The 22550-nt window shown below is 36.7% G+C and overlaps 1 protein-coding gene and 1 long non-coding RNA gene across 11 annotated transcripts in view; one reads left to right on the forward strand and one right to left on the reverse strand.

Annotated features, from left to right (window-relative positions):
• Positions 1-3259: 3259 nt before the first annotated feature.
• ATP11B (ATPase phospholipid transporting 11B (putative)) overlaps positions 3260-22550 on the reverse strand; it is a 108785-nt gene continuing 89494 nt past the window's right edge. For 7 of the 10 annotated variants that reach the window (XM_036351207.1, XM_036351202.1, XM_036351206.1 and 4 more), the window contains 2 exons: positions 12163-12296; positions 3260-6829 (listed from right to left, as the gene is read on the reverse strand). In XM_036351207.1, coding sequence (XP_036207100.1) covers positions 6748-6829; positions 12163-12296 — 216 coding nt within the window. In that variant the 3' untranslated portion in view covers positions 3260-6747. Of the gene's footprint in view, positions 6830-12162; positions 12297-19709; positions 19836-21931; positions 22059-22550 lie in introns of those variants that run through there. The other 3 variants (XM_036351201.1, XM_036351208.1, XM_036351203.1) reach the window with 3 other exon arrangements.
• Positions 13735-21948, forward strand: LOC118676764. Its single transcript, XR_004974214.1, has 3 exons — positions 13735-15563; positions 17809-17858; positions 19793-21948. It is a non-coding gene; the product is annotated as an uncharacterized LOC118676764 (long non-coding RNA).

Here is a 22550-nt window from a genome sequence, read left to right on the forward strand (position 1 = left end):
GTGCTGAGGCAGGAGCAGATGCAGACAGACCTGGTGGGCGCGGGTGGCCCTCTCTGAGGTGCCTTCAGTCAGTGTTCAAGATCAAGAACCCAGAGGTGGGGAGGAATTCCGTCCTCTCAGTGAAACAGTGGGATAGTCGGGGCGACTGTAGAGGAGGAATGTGCACTTTGGGTGCCAGCACCCATGAGCGAAGGCTGCCCTGACTGAGCCTTGCTTGCTTGGGGCCTAGCGCACTCCTGCCAGGCAACGGGTGACAGGACGTGCTTTTCCGAATTAATGAGAGAAAACGTTGATTCTCCTGCTGCCCACGAAGGTGGAAAGTGAAGTAGGGAGACATGTGGGGAGTGAGCGAGGTTCCCTGTCTGGAGGTTCCAAATATGCTGTTGGTTTCTTTTACCGCTGACTTGAGATATAGAGGGTGTCCCCCCAAAATGTATACACACTTTGAATACCTACTAATTCCAATGGTTTTAAGCATAAGAAAGAAACAACAATGGAGCTGTTATCTGTTAAAAGTGTGGGCACAAACAGGCAGTCGGACATTCCCTGAGGGGTCTCAGATTGGAGAGGGTGAAGGCCAGACTGAGGGGCCCCTTTCCTCCCCCCCCCCCAGTGCCCAAATTTCATGCACTGGGCTACTAGTTTATGTAATAAAAGCCTACATGACCATTACGGCTGAATGACCAGAACGACTGGTCGCTGTGATGCGCACTGACCACCAGGGGGCAGACGCTCAATGCAGAAACTACCCCCTGGTGGTCAGTACGCTTCCACAGGGGGAGCACCACTCAGCCAGAAGCCTGGCTCATGGCTGGTGAGCGCAGCAGCACCTCTCCCGCCTCCGCAGCAGTGCTAAGGAGCAGCGAGCAGGCGGGCGGTAAGAAGCGATGGGTTCAGGACTGCAAGAGGATGTCCACCTGCTGGCTTAGGCCCAATCCCTGGGGGACCCAGACTGCGAGAGGGTGCAGGCTGGGCTGAGGGACACTGCCCCCACCCATGCACGAATGTCATGCACCAGGCCTCTAGTCCTATCTAATAAAAGATGAATAGGGTAATTAACCATACCTCCGATACACTTCCCATTGGCTAATCAGGACAATATGCAAATTAACTGCCAACCAAGATGGCGGTTAACCACTAACAAAGATGGCAGCTAATTTGCATACTGCAGGCAGGGCGGGACAGCACCATCCCGCCTGCCCTGCTGCCATCCGGGCCTGCTATCTGTGACCCTGGCGGCAGGCGGCCCGTATGGGACCCGACCCAGAGCTGGTGGGCGGGACAACAGCGATCCGCTACCGGCCACGCCCACAAGCAGCCCTCCCGTGGGAATCTGAGGCTGGCAGGTGCTAATGCACTGATCCGCCACTGGCCTCGCCCAGAAATGGCCCTCCTGGGGGGACCCCGGGTTGGCGGGTGCTAATGCACCGATCTGCCACCGGCCACACTCACAAACGGCCCTCCCTGGGGGATCCGAGGCTGGCGGGTGCTAATGCACCGATCCGCCACTGGCCTTGCCCACAAATGGCCCTCCTGGGGGGATCCGAGGCTGGCGGGTGCTAATGCACCCGGGCCGCCTTTGCCCTGTGCAAACTATGCAGCAGGGAGAGGGGAGAGGGGCTGCTGAGAGCAGGGCGGGAACTTCCCGGGGTTTGTGTCAGGCAGCCCAGAGCGGAGTGCAAACTATCCCGACCGGTAGCTGCTTGCTCATTCACTTATTTGCGCACTCATTCACTCACTCATTATTCACTCACTCAGCAAACCCACTCAGGTCCCTGGCACCAGGCCAGGCACTGAAGTTGAAGCAGGATAAGACAGAGCTATGTCCTCAAGATGTTAGTAATTCAGTATGCAGCCAGGAGAGGGGCGCCAGGCCACTGGGAAAAGGGCGGGAACTTTCCTGGGGTGGGCTTCAGGTAGCCGGGAGTGGGGCCGGAACTTCTGCTGTGTTGCCATGGCAATGCAGAAGTTCCCGCCTTGTAGCTGCTTGCTCATTCACTTACTCGCTCATTCATTCACTTATTCACTCACTCATTATTCACTCACTCAGCAAACCCTCTCAGGTCCCTGGTATCAGGCCAGGTACTGAAGGTGAAGCAGGATAAGAAAGAGCTATGTCCTCAAGATGTCAGTAATTCAGTAGGGCGAAGCAGGCACATGAACGAGGCAGTTGTATGCACCGGTGCAGTGAGGGCTGTAACTAACGCCTACTTTGTTCTCTTGATAAAATGGGGCCTCGGGAGCCAGGCAGCCCCAAGCCTGTAGGCCCGTGCCTAGGCCAGGAGTGGCTTGAGTCCCGGAACATGACAGAGGGTGCAGGTTGGGCTGAGGGGTCTGGCCCCACCCCTCACGCCCCACCCCCGAGTGCACAAATTTTTGTGCACCGGGCTACTAGTTGTGTAATAAAAGCTGAAGACTGAAATTACCCTAAAGGCTGTCTAAACCCTTACCTCCTTTTAAAAGAAAAACAGATGCTTAAAGTGACCTGTCCAGGATCATATTCATTTCAGAAATAAAAATACATTACATATATCATACATTGTCATCCTTTGCAAATACTAACATTTGGGCAAATATAACAGCTTACCTTTTAATGAAAGTTGGTTAAACAATTATGTGTGTTTTAACTGGCAACTGTGCAAGCATCAGAATAACAACTGTCATTAGAGGGTTAGAATATTTTATATATAAATATGCACTATCAATTATGTTTCATTTTTTCAAATATATATTTTTATTGATTTCAGAGAGGAAGAGAGAGAAACATTGATGAGAATCATTGATTGGCTGCCTCCTGAATGCCCCTACTGGGGATCAAGCCCACAATCCTGAGCATGGGCCCTTGACCGGAATCAAACCTGGGACCCTTCAGTCCACAGGCCAACATCCTATCCACTGAGCCAAGCTGGCTAGGGCTCAGTTGTATTTTAAAGAAAGCATATATTTTCCATAGACCAAGGCATTTCCAAATTCTCCCTGGCTAGGTATTCATGAAAGATGCACTTTCTAGTTCATGAGTGTTGGTCTTTACAGTTGGTGCACTTCTATCAGGCCCCTTTTTCAGGAGTTGTACTGATCATCTATAAAACCTGGGTAACCAAACAACTTTGAAAACTGCAGTTAGAGAAAAGCATAATGGTATTCTTGTACTGTAACGCAGGGTAAATGTAGTAAAATGTAATTCAACACAAATCTGGCAGTGCTGGTTGTGATGAGCAGAGAGGCTTACCATGCTTAAATGATGAAAAAACACTTTTAATTATATAGGAAAAATTTTATTAGATAAATATAATTTCATAAACTTTAAAAATTACTGAGATCTGTACAATAGTAACTACATTTACTAAAAATGCAGAAAATTTTTATAGGCTTATATTAGACAGCCACAGTGTGTGAGGTCCACAATTTTAACCTAAGTGTTTCTACAGTATTTACAGGTACTAATTCCTCACAAAAATCCAGCAGTCACCATTACTACAAACATATAATTATGCTCTATTTTTATAGGAATATCATTCAAGTTATCTCACATAAACAGCACATTAACAATGTTCTATTTTTATGAAAATAGATTAACTCATTTCAGGATAGAAATGTGTCTCTAAAAGGGGACCCAAAATTAATAAAACATGTTTTATATAACTCTTTGGTGTTACTTTTATCAATACCTACACCAAATTGATCTTTACATAAAAAATACAAACATGAATGATTCTCCCTTTTCCCTCAGACCCCAATAACTTTTTAGGCTAGCATACTTGAAAAACTTTGTAAAATTTAAATTTTTTACTACACTGACTCCTGCCTATCAGATAAGAGTCTCTCAAGTTTATCACACAAGACCAATAGCCCAATTTCACAATTTTATGCAGGAGAAAATACCCTGGTGTAAGTAAAAGTATTTCTTAACAGGGTGATGTGACTCTTTTATCTTCTCACCAGGACAGTGCCAGTGGGTCAGGTCTAGGACGCCTTTGGATATAATGGAAATTAAAACCCAAGGCAGATGGTTTTTAAGAGGAATTCACACTGTAAATTCTCCTCTTTCTTTATTCTCAACCTGGCAGCAAACCTGTTGTTCTACTAGCCCACACCCTACACCCATAGGGTGAACCTAATGGTTGCTAAAGCTGTGGCAGGGTGCTTGCTGAGTCATAAAACAGCTGACGGGCCATTTCAGAAACTGACCTGGTGCTTGCTACTATCTTCAGTGATACATCCTTCAGGCAAACAAGTGAGGAAAATAGATTTGAGACCAATAATGAACTAGTAATAACACATGTAGCGGCTTACTCTGGTTTTGGCAGATAAGAGTAAGTTAATTAACATCGTACTTTCCAAAGAATTTTAAATAAATATGCAAAGGGGAAATTTTCTGAGATTCCTGGTTATGTAGTAATAGTTTTACAATTTGAGTATTAGCAATAGAAAACTATTGGAAACTTACAGGCAACACTGATACTCTCTTAAACAAATAGAAGAAAACACTTTTTCTTACAATTATAAGATAATCTTCCTTTAAGTGGAGTAGGTTATGAACAACTGAGTAGGATGAGCATTATCAGTAGATGCATTTACTTTTTTTGAAATATAAAGTTCTTAAATAACTTCAAATAGTAATGCAGGAAATTACATCGACCACGCCTTAACCCAAGCACCATACAGGTTAGCTGACTTGCCTTGCTGCAGTGGTTAGAGACTGCTTGATGGCTTCGTAGTCCTTCTCTAGTGTCAGTAGTCAGTCTTGTTGATGGCAAATAAACACAACTAGGTAGATGTAATGCAGGCCACTGAATGTCATTTTGTTTTAAGAAATTCTAAGAAAAGCAAATTCCATAATATGCTCCATGAAATTACCCTACTGAATATTCTTAGCAATATTTCCTATTCTGGAAAGTGAATTGGTAAGTGTAGCCACTGTACATTTTATTATCCCTTTAACATATTTTCAGAATAACAAAATCTTCCTAAAGCGATTTTGGAATATCTAAGTTAAAGAAGGACTATTTATGAAAATTAATATTTAAGCTGAAATTCATAACACAATATTCTTGCATTATTGAAACAAACGTTATATTAGCAAGAAAATAGTTTACCAGTGAACAAAGGTAAAGTTTTAATTCTTGACTAGTCCCTATTAGCCCAATTCAAGAAGTCGTATATTCATGAAATGGGAAAGGAGTGGAAGGCTGCAAAATAAATCTACAAAAGAGAATTATATTGCCAACTGTATGGAACACTTTAGCAAAACCTTATTTAACCATTTCCATAAAGTTTAAAATGTATACGTACACAATCATTAAATATGCTTAGGGCTGGGTAAGAGTTCTTAAACCAATAATAATTTCCAAATGTTTTTTAAAACAATATTACTTTAGATCAAAACAAGTAACAAACAATGGATCTACATGATAAATTCTGGATGGAAATTAAATATTCAAGTGCAGTGAGTTAAAACCCAATGTATATCTAATCAATCTTTCTTAGTATTTTAATTTATTGCTGCCATTAACCCATAAAATTTAGCATTTTAGACTTTGTTTCACTTACATTCTATAGCCATACCTGAAAATATACCTTGTAATGAAACACTGGACAGATTTCCCTTTACTATAGTAGTGTGCCACAACTCAGATGACACATACTAACCTAAAAATAATAGGATTCTTGTCTGAGATCCTTTATACCATAATCTAACTTACTGAAAGGCAAGAGTAATTCTAAGCCACAGAAAGAGGCTCTTTATTTTTTATTTAATTACTCCAACATTTTGATTTGCACAATTAAACGTGTTTGCAATATTTAAATACTGTCCAAACTTGTTTTTTATTGATATAGTTGAACTTTACAACAGTGACATGAAATATTATAAACAATTTTCAGATAGAGAAAAAAACAAATTTAAATATATTAACTAGATTAAAGCATGCAAAAGATTAAATGAAAAACACATCAAATAATAATATGCTAATGATAGCTAATTTACCCACTTTATATTGTCATAAAAATATCATTAAACATCAATTTGAAATTTGGTGAATGGACTTGATTCCTGATTTATGTCTAAGATATGATACACACTTTGCATGTGTCTGGTTAACTTTACGGTGTGTTACAGTACATTAAGAGAAGCTTGGTATTGGTATATATTTACTACCCATAGTGCAGTAAATAATGGTTAGAAATGCATTCTCCTAATTTTCTCTATGAACTTAGAAAGCAGTAATGAATTCACAACATGGGTCACTAAGGGACCAAAATTTCTTACTATTCACATTTACTTTTCCCATGAAAAGCTTCAAATATAACTCTAATAAAAAAATAGAGTTTTCAAGGCAAACTTTTCAGCATAATTTGCAAAAGCAGATTTAAATAGAAGACTCACCAAGTAAGCTAATACTCAAAAATACAATTAACTAGGAATTATCTTTTTAACCTTGATATTAAAATATGGTGGCCTCAGCAAGAGGCTGAAATGCCATTAGGAGTCCCACAAACACAAGGGACAACCCAGACAAAGAGATGGAAAATATCTATTCACAAACTTTAACACGTTCAGATTTAAATTAAAGGGGTTGAGAGTGGTTCATGTAAATCCTTTTTTGTTTGCCATTATAACTCTGAGTGGGTATGAACTACAGAGATTTCAGAAAGTAATTCTGCAGAACTAGTATGGCCATTACCAGGATGATCACACTGAATTTTAGGAAAGGAGTTGAATGGCTCCCACAAAGTACTACTGCTCTTTTAACAAGTAGATGAGTCCATTGTGGAGAGAGTCAAGATGCTCCTGTCGTTGGTATAGAAAGGATCCGATGCACTCCATAATCTAAATAACAATAAGAGAAAAGTTTTGCTCACCAGGACCTATGTTTTAATTGAGAAAAAAAATGTATTCTAAAACTTAGGACCAAAATGCAATTTGAGTATTAAAATAATCACTGATTAATTTTTAAATGCTAAAAGGAAGTTCTTAATACTTGATGAGTTTAATAAACATAACATTTAGATTATACAAAACTTGAGGAAAATAATGCTCGAATCATCATCTATCTATATATATAAAAGCCTAAGTGACCAGTTGCTATGATGTGCACTGACCACCAGGAGGCAGATGCTCAACACAGGAGCTGCCCCCTGGTGGTCAGTGCATTCCCATAACGGGAGCACTGCTCAGCTGACTGACGGGCGCCAGACGCCAGGCTCATGCCTGGCGAGCGCAACTACAGTGGCGCGAGCCTCTCCTGCCTCCGCGGCAGTGCTACCAGCAGCAGGCATGGCGGGGCCGGGATGAGTGGGAGAGGCATGGTGCCCAGCCCGGGCTCGCGCTCCTCCCCGCCCGCCTGCCGCTTCGTGCACTACTACATCCCCCAGGGGTCTCGGATTGTGAGCGGGTGCAGGCCAGGCTGAGGGACCCCACTGGTGCACAGATTCGTGCACCAGACCTCTAGTATAAAAATAATAGCCAAAATTTAGACATTCGTTAGCATTAAAATATTTTCTATAGGTAGTAGAGTATAAGACTCTCTTAAAATCTTAATTTTAAAAATAAGTATGTTATTAAGAGTTATGCACTGAAAAGCAACTAGGCTGTATTTTGACATCATAGAAGCAAACAAATATCACACTTACCAAAAACTTTGGAATGAAACAGCAGTATGTTCTTAATTTATTTCTTTTCAGCTATAAATTTTATTCTAAAGATTTTAGCATAATTAGTTTAAATGATTTATTCAATAGGCATCAAAGACACCTCTAAGTCTGACACTAGGGTTTTCATTTAATTAAGAACAAATGATCCTCTACTGGTCTGGAAAAGTCAGCTACTGTCTTAATGATAAAGCCCATAAAGCAATCTTCTATATATATAAAAGCCTAATATGCAAAATGTCCCCTTGGGAGTTCGACCGACCAGAGTTGATTGCTCGCTATGACTGTGCTGCCCACCAGGGGGCAGCGCGAAACAAAGGAAGGCCCCGGCTGGCAGCTGGGGAAGGGAGGCCCTGGCCAGCAGCTGGCAGCTGCTAGGAACCCTACCGGTGCATGAATTTCGTGCCCTGGGCCTCTAGTTCATTATATAATACTTTATTTGCAGCTGTATTAATTTAAGCTTAAGTAACTCAAGATCAAAAATAGCCTGCCATGCTTAAAATAGCCTAACCTGCTTTAAGGATTACCAAGTCAAAGCTGGCTTTTCTTAAAAGACTAAAAGAATTTAACAATAAATACATTTTATGTAATTTTCTAGGGTTCCCACTTTCCTTAAACCAAGATGTTAGAGGAAGAAATTAACATTTAAAATGGCCCATATTCACTTTTATCACATATCTGCTGTTTTCTAAGACAGCGGTCACCAACTGGTGGTCCACGGACCGCTGGTGGTCTGTGAGGTCCAAAAGGTTGGCGACCGCTGTTCTAAGAGAGACTGTATGTTCAAATTTAAATCAATTAAGTGGGTAGTCATAATGAAGTTTGGAATCTGGAAATTTTACAAAGTTGGCAAAGAGGAAAACAAACAATAAGCATACCAATGGTTTACAGAACTTACTAGTTTCCAGAAAACCTTAAACAGTATCTACCTTAGTTTAAGGAAAGGCTTGTTCACTACCCTATTTCTAGCACCTAAAACTGAGCCTTGTATATAGTAGGCACTCAGTATTTGTAAAATATATGAAAGAAATAGAACTATGAACATTTCTTAGAGTAAGTATTCATGCAGGAAAAAAAGTATGCTCAGACATATATGATATCAACACCCCAATTATCTGGAGCCAAGTTTCCAGTCCCAAATTGTCAATGTTTTTAATATAAATTTTTCCTCTTTGCAACTATTGCTTACATAAAAATGTTATTAGATAAGGTTTCCTCCATTTATTTTTCTTTTCAAAGCACACATGTGCATTCATGTCAAATATCATATTTGACAGAACATTAAATACCTGAATTACATATCAACTATTAACTCCTTTCTAATTAGAACACAGTTTTGATTAAGATGAAGTAACTGTTGATAAAACACATAAAGAAAATCATTTATTGCTAAAGTACAGCTCTTTAGGGTAAAACATGCCATAGCCTTTCATATAGCACCTTGATGCGACCTTTGAAAACAAGCTTGCAAAATGGCAAATTCCTTTGACAATCAATTAATAAAATGTAAGTAGAATTTTTATGCCTGGATAGTAAAAGGTTTATCAGCAGAGAAATCTGTCCTATAAAAGCACTAGTTATATTTCTGAAGTGATGCCCTCTTATGTTTAATATGTTAATGGAATAGGCCAAGGATTTCTATATCTGGTAACAGGTACCAGCTTTGCCCTTAAATTAGACATAAAATAGAAATGTAGAATAAAAGCTGCTCCAAAATCAAAACAGAAATGCCAAAAATATTTCACGAATACAATTACATGTAAAAAACAGGAATAAAACTCTACGTATCAAAATACTTTCAAAGTTCAAATATGATCTTAATGGAATTGTGGCAATTTTCTATAGCCCTTTGAAAATACCAACTGGTTTTGCATATTATATGATTTTTACCACTAGGAAAAAAGTGAACAGATCTCAAAACACTTTTTAGGTTATTAATTTAAAGAACAAAAAGGAGATAATTAAAGAAGCATCTGATAATTATAACCTTCGATGTTGGACAAAATTAGAAAGATATTTAAAGTCTGTCAAATAAGATATTAATTACTGTTAAAGATTTTATTAAAAAAATAAAGTCCTACAAAAAAAATATGATACAATTCTAAGTGAAAAAAAGTATAAATGATAACAGTCATCTTTAAGAGAACAGGCCGAAATAAATCTCATAATGCCTGGGGCAGGCTCAAAAGGGATAATGCAGTAAAAAAAAGTGACCATGTAAAAATAATGGAGACATATTACCTATACAATTAATATCAAGAAAGTGGGAGCATATATAACGCAGAAAAATATTTTTGGTTCATTTAAAATCAATTCTAGTTTTTTGTAACAGTGAAGATGTATCCTGTCATTAATGAGAACTTCCTGCTGAAGGTAGAAAATTTTAAAATTCTGTGACTTTCTACAGTATTCTTAAAAAAAAAATAGATATATCTATACATATATATTTATAGTTGATAGTATTATAGATATCTATAGTATTCTTTTATTCTAACTCCTGCCTTAGTTCTATGCAATGAAGCTGGCTTAGTAAGTAAAATAATATACATTAAGTCTTTTGGGAACTTCCTTTGGGAAACTTTTTGGCCTGGCACATGACAAAGCTGTTTTCTTATAATGCATTTTACAATACAATTGTGTAAGTTATAACATGTAAGTCCCAATAAATTTAACTGCTCATAATAATTCTATTATGTGGAATAAAATTATTACAAAATGATATCACAGCATTATGAGAATATTTTTGATTATATGTTATGATAAATAAGTGGGACTGAAACGACAGACATGATATTAACATAAAAAAGCTATTTACAAATGCAACTGTACCATAACGACATGGCTACAATTACAGGCAAAGTGGGAACTACCAAGTTCACCAGTAAAAGTTACCTGAATTTTATCATACATGAATATCATACTCATCATTTTTAAAACATAAAGCTAACCAAATACGAAAAATTCCTTTATCAACAGATAAGAGTTGTGCCTCCTCCACCCTTCATTCGCTATTCTTGTTGTACTTTCGTTAAAAAAAAAAATGAGTTTATTGATTTCAGAGAAAGGAAGGGAAAAGGGGAGATAGGAACATCAATGATGAAAGAGAATCATTGATTCACTGCCTCCTGCACGCTCCACACTAGGGCTCGAGTCCGAAACCCAGGCATGTGTCCTGACTGGGAATGGAACCAGTGACCTCCTGGTTCATGGGTTGATGCGCAACCACTGAGCCACACCAGCTTGGTTTTTTTCCCCTTCTCACTATACTTTCCAACCTTTTCCAAGTCATGGCACATACAGAAAGTGATACTATTCACATGGTGCACTAAGGACAATGGAAATTACCATCTATCCCTGCTCATCTGTAACCCTTCATGCACACCAGTGCATTGCTGCTTTGATTTTAAGAATATGATATCATCTACCTAAAGAACACCAAAGTGTGAAAAGTTATTGCTATTCCTTAATATCCCCTAAATAATAATATCACCTAAATGATATGTCTCTTGGGGAAATGTATGAAGAAATGAATACATTTCACTTTCAAATAAATTTAAGTAGAATTTACCAAAAAACTGCATTGTTTGTTGTGACCCACAAAAGCAAGCACCGATAAATCTTTTAAGAAATAGATTTGGGCCTGGCTGGCATTGTTCAGTGATGGAGCATCAACACATGAATCGGGTGGTCACAGTTTGATTCCCTTCAGGGGCATATGCCTAGGTTGTGGGTTTAATCCTCAGTGGGGGGGGCGTGCAGGAGGCAGCCAATCAATGATTCTCTCTCATTATTGATGTTTCTATCTCTCCCTCTCCCTTTCTCTCTGAAATCAATAAAAAATATATTATAAAAAAAGAAATAGATTTTAGAGGAGACAAAAATGCAAAGATTCTAATAAATCATAATTTAAAGAGCCTGTTCTAGCTTATCAACTTTTAATTAGACCATAAATACCAAGTAAAAACTTAAAAATCACAACTGATTATAAACCTTATTACAGAGATAAAAAGGAGTAGGAAAACAGCAATACAGTCTTGTGTGTTTATAAATACCTCAAAGTCTCAAATGACTGACTAGAAAATATAGACCAAGAATAAGAAAAGCAAAATCTTTTGATTTTACTATTATATGTCGATTATTTTATAAATACAAAATCCAACCAAACAAAAATATATAAGAAAACAGCATAGTAAAAAGTTATAAAAACCAAATATGAATACCATATACACACTCCTATTTACCACATTTAGAAAGATTAAGAAGCAAAATTTTTTGTTCATTAGATGAAAAGTTTCTTCAAAGGTGCTTTCTCTTCCTTTGTTAGTGAAAGAACCCCTTACCCAAAGCCATAAAGTGAAATCTACCATCAAAGAGTGCTAATAAATAGCACACTTCCTGCTTCAGTTGGTAAAACCAGCTGCTGATTTATTAGGTATCTAGGGATGCATGTTCATCTGTTCCAGTTTATAGGACACTCATCTGCAGCAAAGGCTACTTAGAGAAATTTCACACCTGCTGACATGGGTCGGACTACATCTTCCTATCACTCGTTCCAGCATTCTTCCAACAGATGCGCACGCTGTTTCTCCTTCTGAGAAACAGCACATGGAGTCCAAGCACTTGATACTTGAATTTGTTTCAGTAAGCTGGAGAAGTTGCAGCAGAAAAAAATTAGTTATTTTTTCAAAAAGCATTAAAAATTACAAGCACTTTAAAACTAAAAGTAATGTATATAAGCATATTTTCTACAATATGAAGATGTATGGTATGAAAGGCTTAATTTAAGAGTAATTATACAAAATATTTAAATTTGAGGTTAAGTAAAATAATTACACAAAAACAATGAACATTATTTAAATCTGCAAAGATTTTGGATTTTAATGTCAATATTTTATTATGGTCAAAATTACATCAACTACTCAGAAGCATAATGAATTGTAATTCTTGAGTTTTTGTTTAGGTGAAATGCTCCTGTAATTTCAACTAAAAATGTCTAGCAATCAAGAAAAATGGAGTGTGAACTATTTTGAAGACTGGGAAATAACAACCAGGCAGGATCTAATCCCAACCTTCAACAACCACAATAATTGTAACAACAAAAATAGTAGCAGATACTTAATGTAGTATTACTATATGCCAGGTTCTAAGCACTTACATATATTCACTTCATAACTGTCCTTGAAAAAAGTACATAATTTACCTTAAATTGCTGAGCAACTCTTAAGTGCCAACCATGTCCTTAATCAGCTCAAATTTTTTAAAAAAGTTAACTGATGGTATATGTATTAAAATCAATTAAACAAGTGACTAAGTAGTACTATTGATTTAAAATAAATTAATTCTTGAAAGTATGCAAGATTTATATTGATTCAGGCATAAATAAACCCAACAAGATAACTTTAAGCCATACTACTAATAATTTTAATCCTGTTAAATGAGGAAAAAATGGTATGACACATAGTTCAATGAATCCCAAACCTGGTTTTGATAGTTAAGAGTACTGCTAAATTTCTCAAGGTTTGTTATTTTAAATAAACTTATTTTCATTCACTTTACTTTACATATATAGCATATTGCATAACAAATCTTTTAAAAATATAAAGGAAAAACAAGAAAAATAGATTCATTTGAGGGTTGTAATTCACAAAGGTTGGGAATCACCAAGTGTTGAGAGCAGGCATGACAATGGGGGACATTTGTGGAGACACTCACAATGGACAGAAGAGATGGACAGGGTGGAATGCAAATAACCTGGCATTGTGAATGAACCTAATCAACTGGTGAAGCCCTGCAAAATCCCTGCACAGAGTAATTCTACCTAATACCAAGCAGTGCAAGTCAACATAGTTCCCGATTGGGAATTGTCCGATTGCACCAATGTCCTAGGATCTGGTAAGCACTGAGAAATAGCCAAATTTTCCTTTCTCCTTTACAATACCCTTGGTTTAGGCTGTTCACAGTATTGTTTCTTAAAATGTGAGATGTTGCCCTGGCCGGCTTGGCTCAGTGGATAGAGCATCACGGACTGAAGGGTCCCGGGTTCGATTCCAGCCAAGGGCGCATGCCTGGGTTGTGGGCTCAATCCCCAGTAGGGGGCGTGCAGGAGGCAGCTGATCAATGATTCTCACCATTGATGTTTCTATCTCTCTCTCCTCCCTTCCTCTCTGAAATCAATAAAGAAATATATGTTTTTTAAAAATGTGAGATGTTTACAATTTCACGAAAAAAGTTCTGTGGCCAATTTAGTTTAGGAAACATCATTCAACAAAAGTCTGAGTAAAGGATTGTCTGATTCAGTGTGCATGGTCAGTCTCCAAGGGGGTAGTGAGATGAAGAGCAATTCTGAAACTCGTTTTTTGTTGTGTTTTTTTTCTAATAACAGCCCCCAATCCTCAAGGGAACATTAATCAACATCAGGAGGAATGATAATATTCAGAGGAATAGTTTAGGAAATGCTGGTTTAGGTAACAAGATTTCATCAGTTTCCTCCTTGGGTCCCTGGACTCCAGTTCCACCATCTCAAAATCGCCCTCTGTACAAAGCAGGAGTCCATAGCTCCCACATAATGCTCAAAGGAGAAAGTACAACACCTTTTGGAGACCCTGAAGGCCCTATATAAACTGACCTCAGGCTGCCTTTCCTGCTTAACTTACCAGTGTTCCTGTAGTCTCCACACTGCCAACTAGGCAGTGTTCCTTGCCGGGGGCTACATGTCAGGGCCTGCCACCAATCAGGGTCAGAATGCTGACCCCTACACCAAGTTCAGTTTAATTACCATCATCTCCATGAAATCCCCCTCACTTCTCCAACTATCAGGTAATCTCCTTCTGGATTCTATTCCACTGCCTGTTGACATCACTTAAATGACACAAACACTTAAATTCAACTTATATTTATTAAGCAAGGAACTGTGCTTAATAAAAGATAATAGATAAATCAGGAACAAGTAATGGAATGCTTATTCCGTGTGTGCCACCTCCTATGTAAGATGCTTCTCATGGATTATCTCATTTAAGAATTATAACCACCTTTTGGGATAGGCACCATATTCATAAGCATTTTATAGATGAGGAAACAGAGGTTAAGAATTTGTTCAAGGTCACCCAGCTAGAGCTTGAGTCTTGGTTTCTTTGATTCCAGAGCCCAAACTTCTTTACCATGACATTATACTGCCTTCTTATAATTTGGTATGAGGCAGACCATAAATATCAAAAAAGAGAAGGGAAAACTCACACCCAGCTATTGATGGTATTGGTGGGCGGGCATGAAAGATATGGTGAAAAAGATGGCACCTGAAATACACCATGATGACTGAATGGGATTTCAATAGCTGCAGATGGCGGAGAGCGAGCACTCCAGGCTAAGTGAAGACAATGAGTAGTAATTGTGTGTGGGCAGAAAATATGATGTGTATTTAGTACGTTTAGCCTAAGCATAGAGAGAGTAGTTGTTACTCCTGCACTCAACGCATGATCCATAAATCAGTATTATCCAAAAATAATTGCTGACTCATGAGGATATAAGTGTTTCTGGACTCTGAGAATAAAAGATTAGAAAATGTTAAAGTACTTGACATAATACTTTTATAACTGTCGAATCTAAAAACAATTTAAAAATTGGGGTTTATTTTATATATCTTCTAAATTTCATTTCCTAGTAATTAATTTTTATTGTATTTTATAAAAGTATTGGTCTGTGATGGACTGGAAATTAAAAACAACAAAACAAGCAAACAACTAATTTGTCGTGCACCACATTTGCCTGGGAAGCACTGAACTAGACCAGAAACTAGAGAGATCAAAGAGTTTAACAACTGTGCTTTGCCTGTAGAGCTGGTGCTCAATCAACTGATGGGAACTCACTGAAGATGACATTTGTAAAGTCAGCAGCTAGATGGACAGAGCACTAATTAGGTAATGATCTTGCTTTGCATTCATCACCTTTCACTTTAAAATCGAAGGGCAGGTATTAATACATGGGCAACCCAACAGAGTAAACATCTTGAAATGTCAAAAATAATATAAAGAAATGACTTCCTAGGATCACCATTTGAATTAAGAAAAATGTTTCTTTTTTTTTTTCCCCCCCAAAAAACACACAAAAACCCCCAGCTGCTTTGAAAATGCTGAATGCTAGTTAATTGTGTTTTTGTATAGATCTATAAAATAACACCACGCTGTTGTCCAGCAAACTTCCAAGCTCTATCACTTTCCCATACAGATCTTTGATCTCATATTCAGGAACTAGGAGCCCAGCCAGAGTACATGTTGCCACAGTTGCCAGTATAACTAACTGGTGGTGGAAATGGGGTATAGCATTTAAAGAGGAAATCAGTACTTTTCTTTTTTTCACTAATTGTAAATACTAAAAAAGAAAAGTATAGTAATGGAAGTGAGATCCTACCTGGTGGCACAAAGAAGTAACTTTTAATTTATGAGAAATTTTGATTAATTTGTAAGACACACTCCACCACTTTCTTCCTGGGAACCACCACGTCATGTAGAGCTTGAAAGGCTCCCAAGCAAAACAACTACGGAGATTCAACATGACTATGTATGGCTAATACCAATTTTCATGTTTACAGAACTTGCCTTTCGAAATAAATTTTGGCTCACGGCTCTATTTCCGTTATTTTTATATCAGTGATGGTAAACACTTAGAAGTTTCTCCTATTAGAAACTTCTACAAAATATCTTCCCTAAATCTCCTATATATTAACAAATTTTCATACATTTCTAAATCTTTTAATCACTTTATTACATATTACCTATCAAATCAAGTAATGTTTTTAAGTTTAGATAATAATTATCAAGCTATTAGCCGTATTTGTTCTTCTGTCCTTAAAATTGTTTTATATACTTGATATTCAAAATGAGTGCCTTGCATAGCCTTAAAGGAGATATTTGGAAAGGAGCCTTAAACTATAATTATGAAAGGAGAAAAAGTTTGTGTTTAAGAAAATGTTTTTCCTTTAAAGATAAAATCAAGTCATAAAATATTACTGATTCCAAATTTGGTTAAGAATAATAACATCCCTAAAACAAGTAATAGCTTCATCTCATAATTAAGAATTGCAACAGGCAGCCATTTGATGCAGGCAGTTAGATAACTGTTCTGTCTTACTCAAGGCATATTTCTCCAAAACATGCCTCAAGCTTACAGTCACTCCTCTAAACTTCCTTCTTTCCTTCTCTCCAAGTAAAATAAACAACTTGGAAAGATAGTTATAAATATAGGTAGAATACCTCCACACTGTCTTTGAGGGATCTCCTGAGAGGAGGAGATTTCTGTATGTGTTGCCTAAATATAACTATGAAAATATGCATATAATAATTATATTTTAAGGTAAGCTTATTTTAATAATTTTGTTTATTCCTAGTTTCAAAAAGATGAACTCCTTTATTTTAATAATGTGGTTACATAAATAACAATATATAACAAGGAATTTGTAGTTTAGGTGAAGAAAAGTATCAGTATCTATGAAAAATGATAAGATCCTTACTTTTGATGGAGGGGGTAAAGCAAAATAGCACTAATTAATGCACCAAGTCATGGCAGAGCTGATATTAAGAATTCAGTTTTCTAAGTATCATTTTACAGCATGTCACAGGAAAAGTGTTTGGTAGAAATAATGTCAATACTAATTATTTTCCTTCATTTTAACCTCCAGCTGTTCAGTAAGTCAGCACACATTTGAAAATAATACTAGTTTTATAAACTGTCAGCCATATTTATCAGGCATGCATCTAGTTCCTGCCACAGGTGGCAGCCTTATTAATATTAATTAGTCTTTTAGCCATTAAGGTTTTTCTCTCACTGCTTTGTAAAATGAGGCAGTATCTGTACCTTTGTCACAATAGAGAAAAGTGACTTGCAGTTACTTGAAACTGTTTAAAATGTATTCTCTTGCCCTAACCATTTGGCTCAATGGATAGAGTGTCGGCCTGCGGGACTCAAGGGTCCCGGGTTCGATTCTGGTCAAGGGCATGTACCTTGGTTGCGGGTACATCTCCAGTAGGGAGTGTGCAGGAGGCAGCTGATCGATGTTTCTCTCTCATCGATGTTTCTAACTCTCGATCCCTTTCCCTTTCTCTCTGTAAAAAATCAATAAAATATATTAAAAAAATAAATAAATAAAATGTATTCTCTTTTTGGTAGTGGCAGGTTTCGGGTCTAAGGCGTGAGCACCTGGTTCCAGAATGAGAAAGGTCAGTAGCCATAGCATCCTATTGCTATCCCTGTGGTTGTTAGATACAGCCTGAAAGAGGGCATTCACAGCAGTAATGCAGACAAAAAAATGACAAAGCAAAGGAGGCTTGCGAGGCTGGTGACAGCAGAAGGAGATGACTAGAAGACCCGAGCCCACTGCAACATTCAGGGCGCAGGACAGCCTTCTGTCTGATTTTAAAGGCCAACCAAATTTTGAGTGCAGGAAAAAATGCAATTGCAAGACAGAAAAAAATAAGAGGATATTATATAACACTTATTTTTACAAGTAATTTTTATCTAAAAAACATATGCCAAAGGCAAAAATGCATGAGAAGAAAAATATTCAGGTTATATTTCATCAACCAATTAAAATTCTGTGAGAAGTAGAGAAAAACTGCAGATCAGGGTTTTACCCCCAGCAATTTTACTAAAGTCATATTCATAGTTTGAGGATTCTTCTGGCTTCTTGTTTATAGGAAGAGAGACCAAATGTCAAGAGAATGATGAGAAAATTCACTTTGTAAAAGTAACAAAGTTTAAAAAAAAAAGTAACCAGGCCCCTGTTATTTAATAGCAACATTCTAAGAACCCAATTCTCAACCGTACTGTACATTTTAATGGGCATATAAAAGTGAAGGTGCACCAGACCCATGTCTTTTAAAATAGCCACTCAAACTTGCATTCAAAACAAAATAAAAATTCAGAATTCTTTTAAATTTCTTTTCAATTAATAATAATAACCGAGAGTTGATTAATTATCTTCAACATTTTCCCATTTAGGGCAATTCACTAAAGGAATCTAATTTTAAAAAGTTGTTTTTCATATTATTATACCTGTTCCATGGTTTGATTTACAATCTATAAATAGTGGGGTTTTTTAAAGTTTCACCACTTATTAGGATTTACCCCAGATGAGACAACAGCACCTTCTTTCTTGACCAGTAATTACAGTAAGGCCTCATTTAAGAGTCATTGATAGGATTGTGGGACTTGAAGTGAAATGACATATGATGAAACCAATTTTATCATAGGATGATTGATATAAACAAGAGTTAAGTTCCTACAGCATCTCATTAATGTTACAATGAGAAGCCATTAAATGAAATGATATTATTCAAGGACATGCTGTACAATATGCAAAATGGTAAGTAGATCAAGTAAAAATACATTAGTGGTGAGAATTTTTATCCTCCATAAGTACTACGACTCAGAATATTTTGCACATCCCAATAAGGTTGTCAGGGTTTATTTCTCAAGAGGGTTTATTAATCAGGCCCTCATAAATTCACACTATTTTTTATTACAAAGATATAACTATTAAAGTTTATGAAAAGAACTGAGAGTTTGGTGAATATCAGTCAACAGAAAACTATTCAGCACCAATCCCAAAATTCATTCATATGATCATTCAATTCAAGAGGTAGACTTAGATAAGCAATTCAGTGTCTAACTACATTAAGATGTGAAAAATGATACACAACTACAACTTCAAGTGGGAAAGTGATTTCAGAAATAATAGAAATAGCATCACATATTTTCAAAAGAAGTGACAAGGAATAACTTCTTGAATATAAGACAATAGGTTGTGAAAAATACCTTACTAGGTTAGAATTTGAGATGAAGTATGATTCAACAGTGTAACTCTAAAGGAAGATTAATAAAGTATACAGAATGGACATATAAAAAAGTAACGATCAGAAAAAAGGAAACAAGTAAACAAAAACAACAATGTGAGAAACAATGAGGAATTAGTAAAGTAAAACTACAATTTCAGGCCAGTTCTCCCATAGCATGCCCCACACATGAGAACTTAGCGGATAGGTCCCCAGGAAGATCCAGCGCAGTACTACCTAGTGCACGTAAGAACTGTCCTGCTGGCTGCAAGCCTCAGCTAGCAGGTGCCTACTGTCCTCCCCTCTGTGCTTGCTTTCAGCAAATTCATATGCTGAGCTGACTGAACCCTTATCTTCTTCCATCTGGAAGGACAGAAAAGCAACAAGTCTCATATTACAGACAATACTCTTCACTGTGTACAGGTTCAGAATCAAAACAGTAAGTTGAGGTCCACAATCTGTGAGGCACAAATGAATGTTCACACACCACTACATTCATTCACGATCACAAAAGAGAGCTAGCAGCAGCTTCTTACGGGGCGTACAACAAAGCACACAAAATAAAGCCATGATTTTTCAGTGCACAAAGGACAAATTAAAACCAGGTTTCCTTCGATAAAATTAAATTTCTTCTATTAAGCAAATTCCCTGTCACCAAGATTTAGGGTTCTCATTGCAAAGATACGTCCCATTTTGCACCTCTCATGCTCCCTTCTCAGAAGACCTATTTACAAATAGCCAAGCTAATTGGAAACTTTCTACAATTATAAAAGTCTTCACTGAATAAAACACAGAATTTTCCTCATTTCTATGTATTTTCTGTCTTAGAACTGACTAATAATTATTTCAATGAAAAATACATATGTAAAAAATCAAATAGAATTTTTTGGTTTCAAGGGTACAATTAAGTTTATATAAAGATAGCTTTTCACAATAGCTTTGCCTATAATGCAGGGGAGAAGAAAATACTCAAAATGAGTTTTCTTTTATTCAAAAGAAAATTGCTAATAGTTTTGTGTTAATGGTTCTTAGGGTACTGACCTGATTAAATATTTGAAATCTCTTAAAGGTATTTGATATCTGTATAATTTTCCTCTCTGTAAACAATCAAGCCACCGTGGATCACACCCAGCAATATAGTTCAATGCAATTCAAAACCAAGATGTATTCAAAAGTCATAGGATGCATCAGGAGATGTATGTGGGCACATGTTCTTCATGCAGCTGTGAGCAAACGCCCACCCAGTGGTCACTCGCTGCTCATTTAAGCAACTGTTATTTCTCCCTGGCCTTTGATTGAGCACAGCATTTCTTCTTTTTTCCTTTGATACTGATAGTACAGAATAAATCACAGTATGTAAAATGACCACCCGATGGGTGAGAACCCTGGAAGCTCAGAGAGGTGAACTACTTTGGTTAGGACATATAAGAAGCAGTGCTGAGGGCAGCATTAGTATTTGATAGTCCACTATCTCCCCTTTCTTAGTCCACCTGATTGGAGAGTGGCTTGCAGCAAAGGCTGCCTAATCAACATAGCCTGCTATCACTGTGTTCTTGTACAGATGAATGTCAAACTTACTATTTTGTTACATGATTGGAGCCTGAAATCTCTAGTTTATGACCTTTTTACCTCACCCTTTGTTTGTGGCTTGATTTAAGTCAACTGAATATGTAAAATATGATTTCATAAAAATATTATGATTATTCTCAATGAAAAAGTTATCTTTACTTGACAAAAGAGTGTTTTTTAAATAATGAGCTCTCCTACTGCCTTAGAGTTAATTAGATGTTCAAATATATGATGAATACCCACTGTTTTCAAAAAAGCACATACAGATAAAATGTGATATACATATTTGGCTCAACCAAAGGTGAAGACAAATCTTCAAGATTGTTTTAGTTTTTTTTTTTTTAACATAAAATTTAGTTGACTACCACTTACACTCATTTGTATATATTCATCTATAATTTTTATAACTCTGTAATTCAAAGTAGAATATTTCAAAAATCTTGAAGCTAATAATAAATTCAAAAGATTTGGTAAAGCTTTAGAACAGCTCAAAATTATAAACTCACAGAGTTCCATAAGAGGTTAAGTGGTGCTTTGTCAAAAATATTTATTTGATCAAGTGAATGTAGAGATTAAAAACCTTGAGAATAAAAAAGACTTTAAAAATATAGGGTATTCAAAAAAATGTATACATACTTTAACAGCTGATAGCTCAATATTGAAAATGAAATGTATTTTAATAAACACTGCCTTTATAATTATTCAAAGTGTGTGCATACATTTTTTGGGACACCTGATATATATACTATATATGATTAAGAATCCACAAAATACTGATAGAATGAGAAACTGAAGAGTGCCAAAATTAAACAAATATTTTAGTTATATTACTTTTTCTCTTCAAACCAGACTGGAATTAAAGTTAACACTATATGATTTTGGTATCTTAATACCAACAGTTCTAAGATTTAAGCTTTCATTTTCTTCCATCAAAAGACTTCTCTAGGTTACTGGGTGGTTTTTTTGTTGTTGTTGTTGTTGTTGTTGTTTTTGTGGTAACTGACAGAATGGGCCTGTCTGTAGAGATAAAGGTATATATAAGAGATATAAAATATATGTTCAATTTACAGATGTACTAAACAGAAGCAAGGATATGAAATGCTTCAGCAGCCATTACAATGTACAAAGACAAATATGCACATGAATTTACAACACGATTAAGGCAAGATAAAAAATGAGCAACTCTCACTTTCAAGTAACAGAAACTTAAAACTTTAAATTTTGATGAATTTTGTTAGCTTAAATTTCTCAACATGCAGGAGCATTCTTAAATATGAATATGACAAGCAGAAGCATTAGAATTGTGCTACAAAAAATAGTGTAAAATATATAACAAGGTACAGATCTCTGTCCTGTTATGCTGAATTTTCTTCTCAATGAAAAAATGGATTTTTTAGGTTTTAACATACATATTAATAAAGGTCAAATTAGAGACAGAGCTGTGCTAACAAAAAATGGCCCACTCTTAATTCATGCCTCTGCCCATCTTTTAAATAGTGTTTAATTGAC

Source organism: Myotis myotis, unplaced genomic scaffold (genome assembly GCF_014108235.1).
Source record: "Myotis myotis isolate mMyoMyo1 unplaced genomic scaffold, mMyoMyo1.p scaffold_m19_p_2, whole genome shotgun sequence".
Taxonomy (NCBI): Eukaryota; Metazoa; Chordata; class Mammalia; order Chiroptera; family Vespertilionidae; genus Myotis; species Myotis myotis.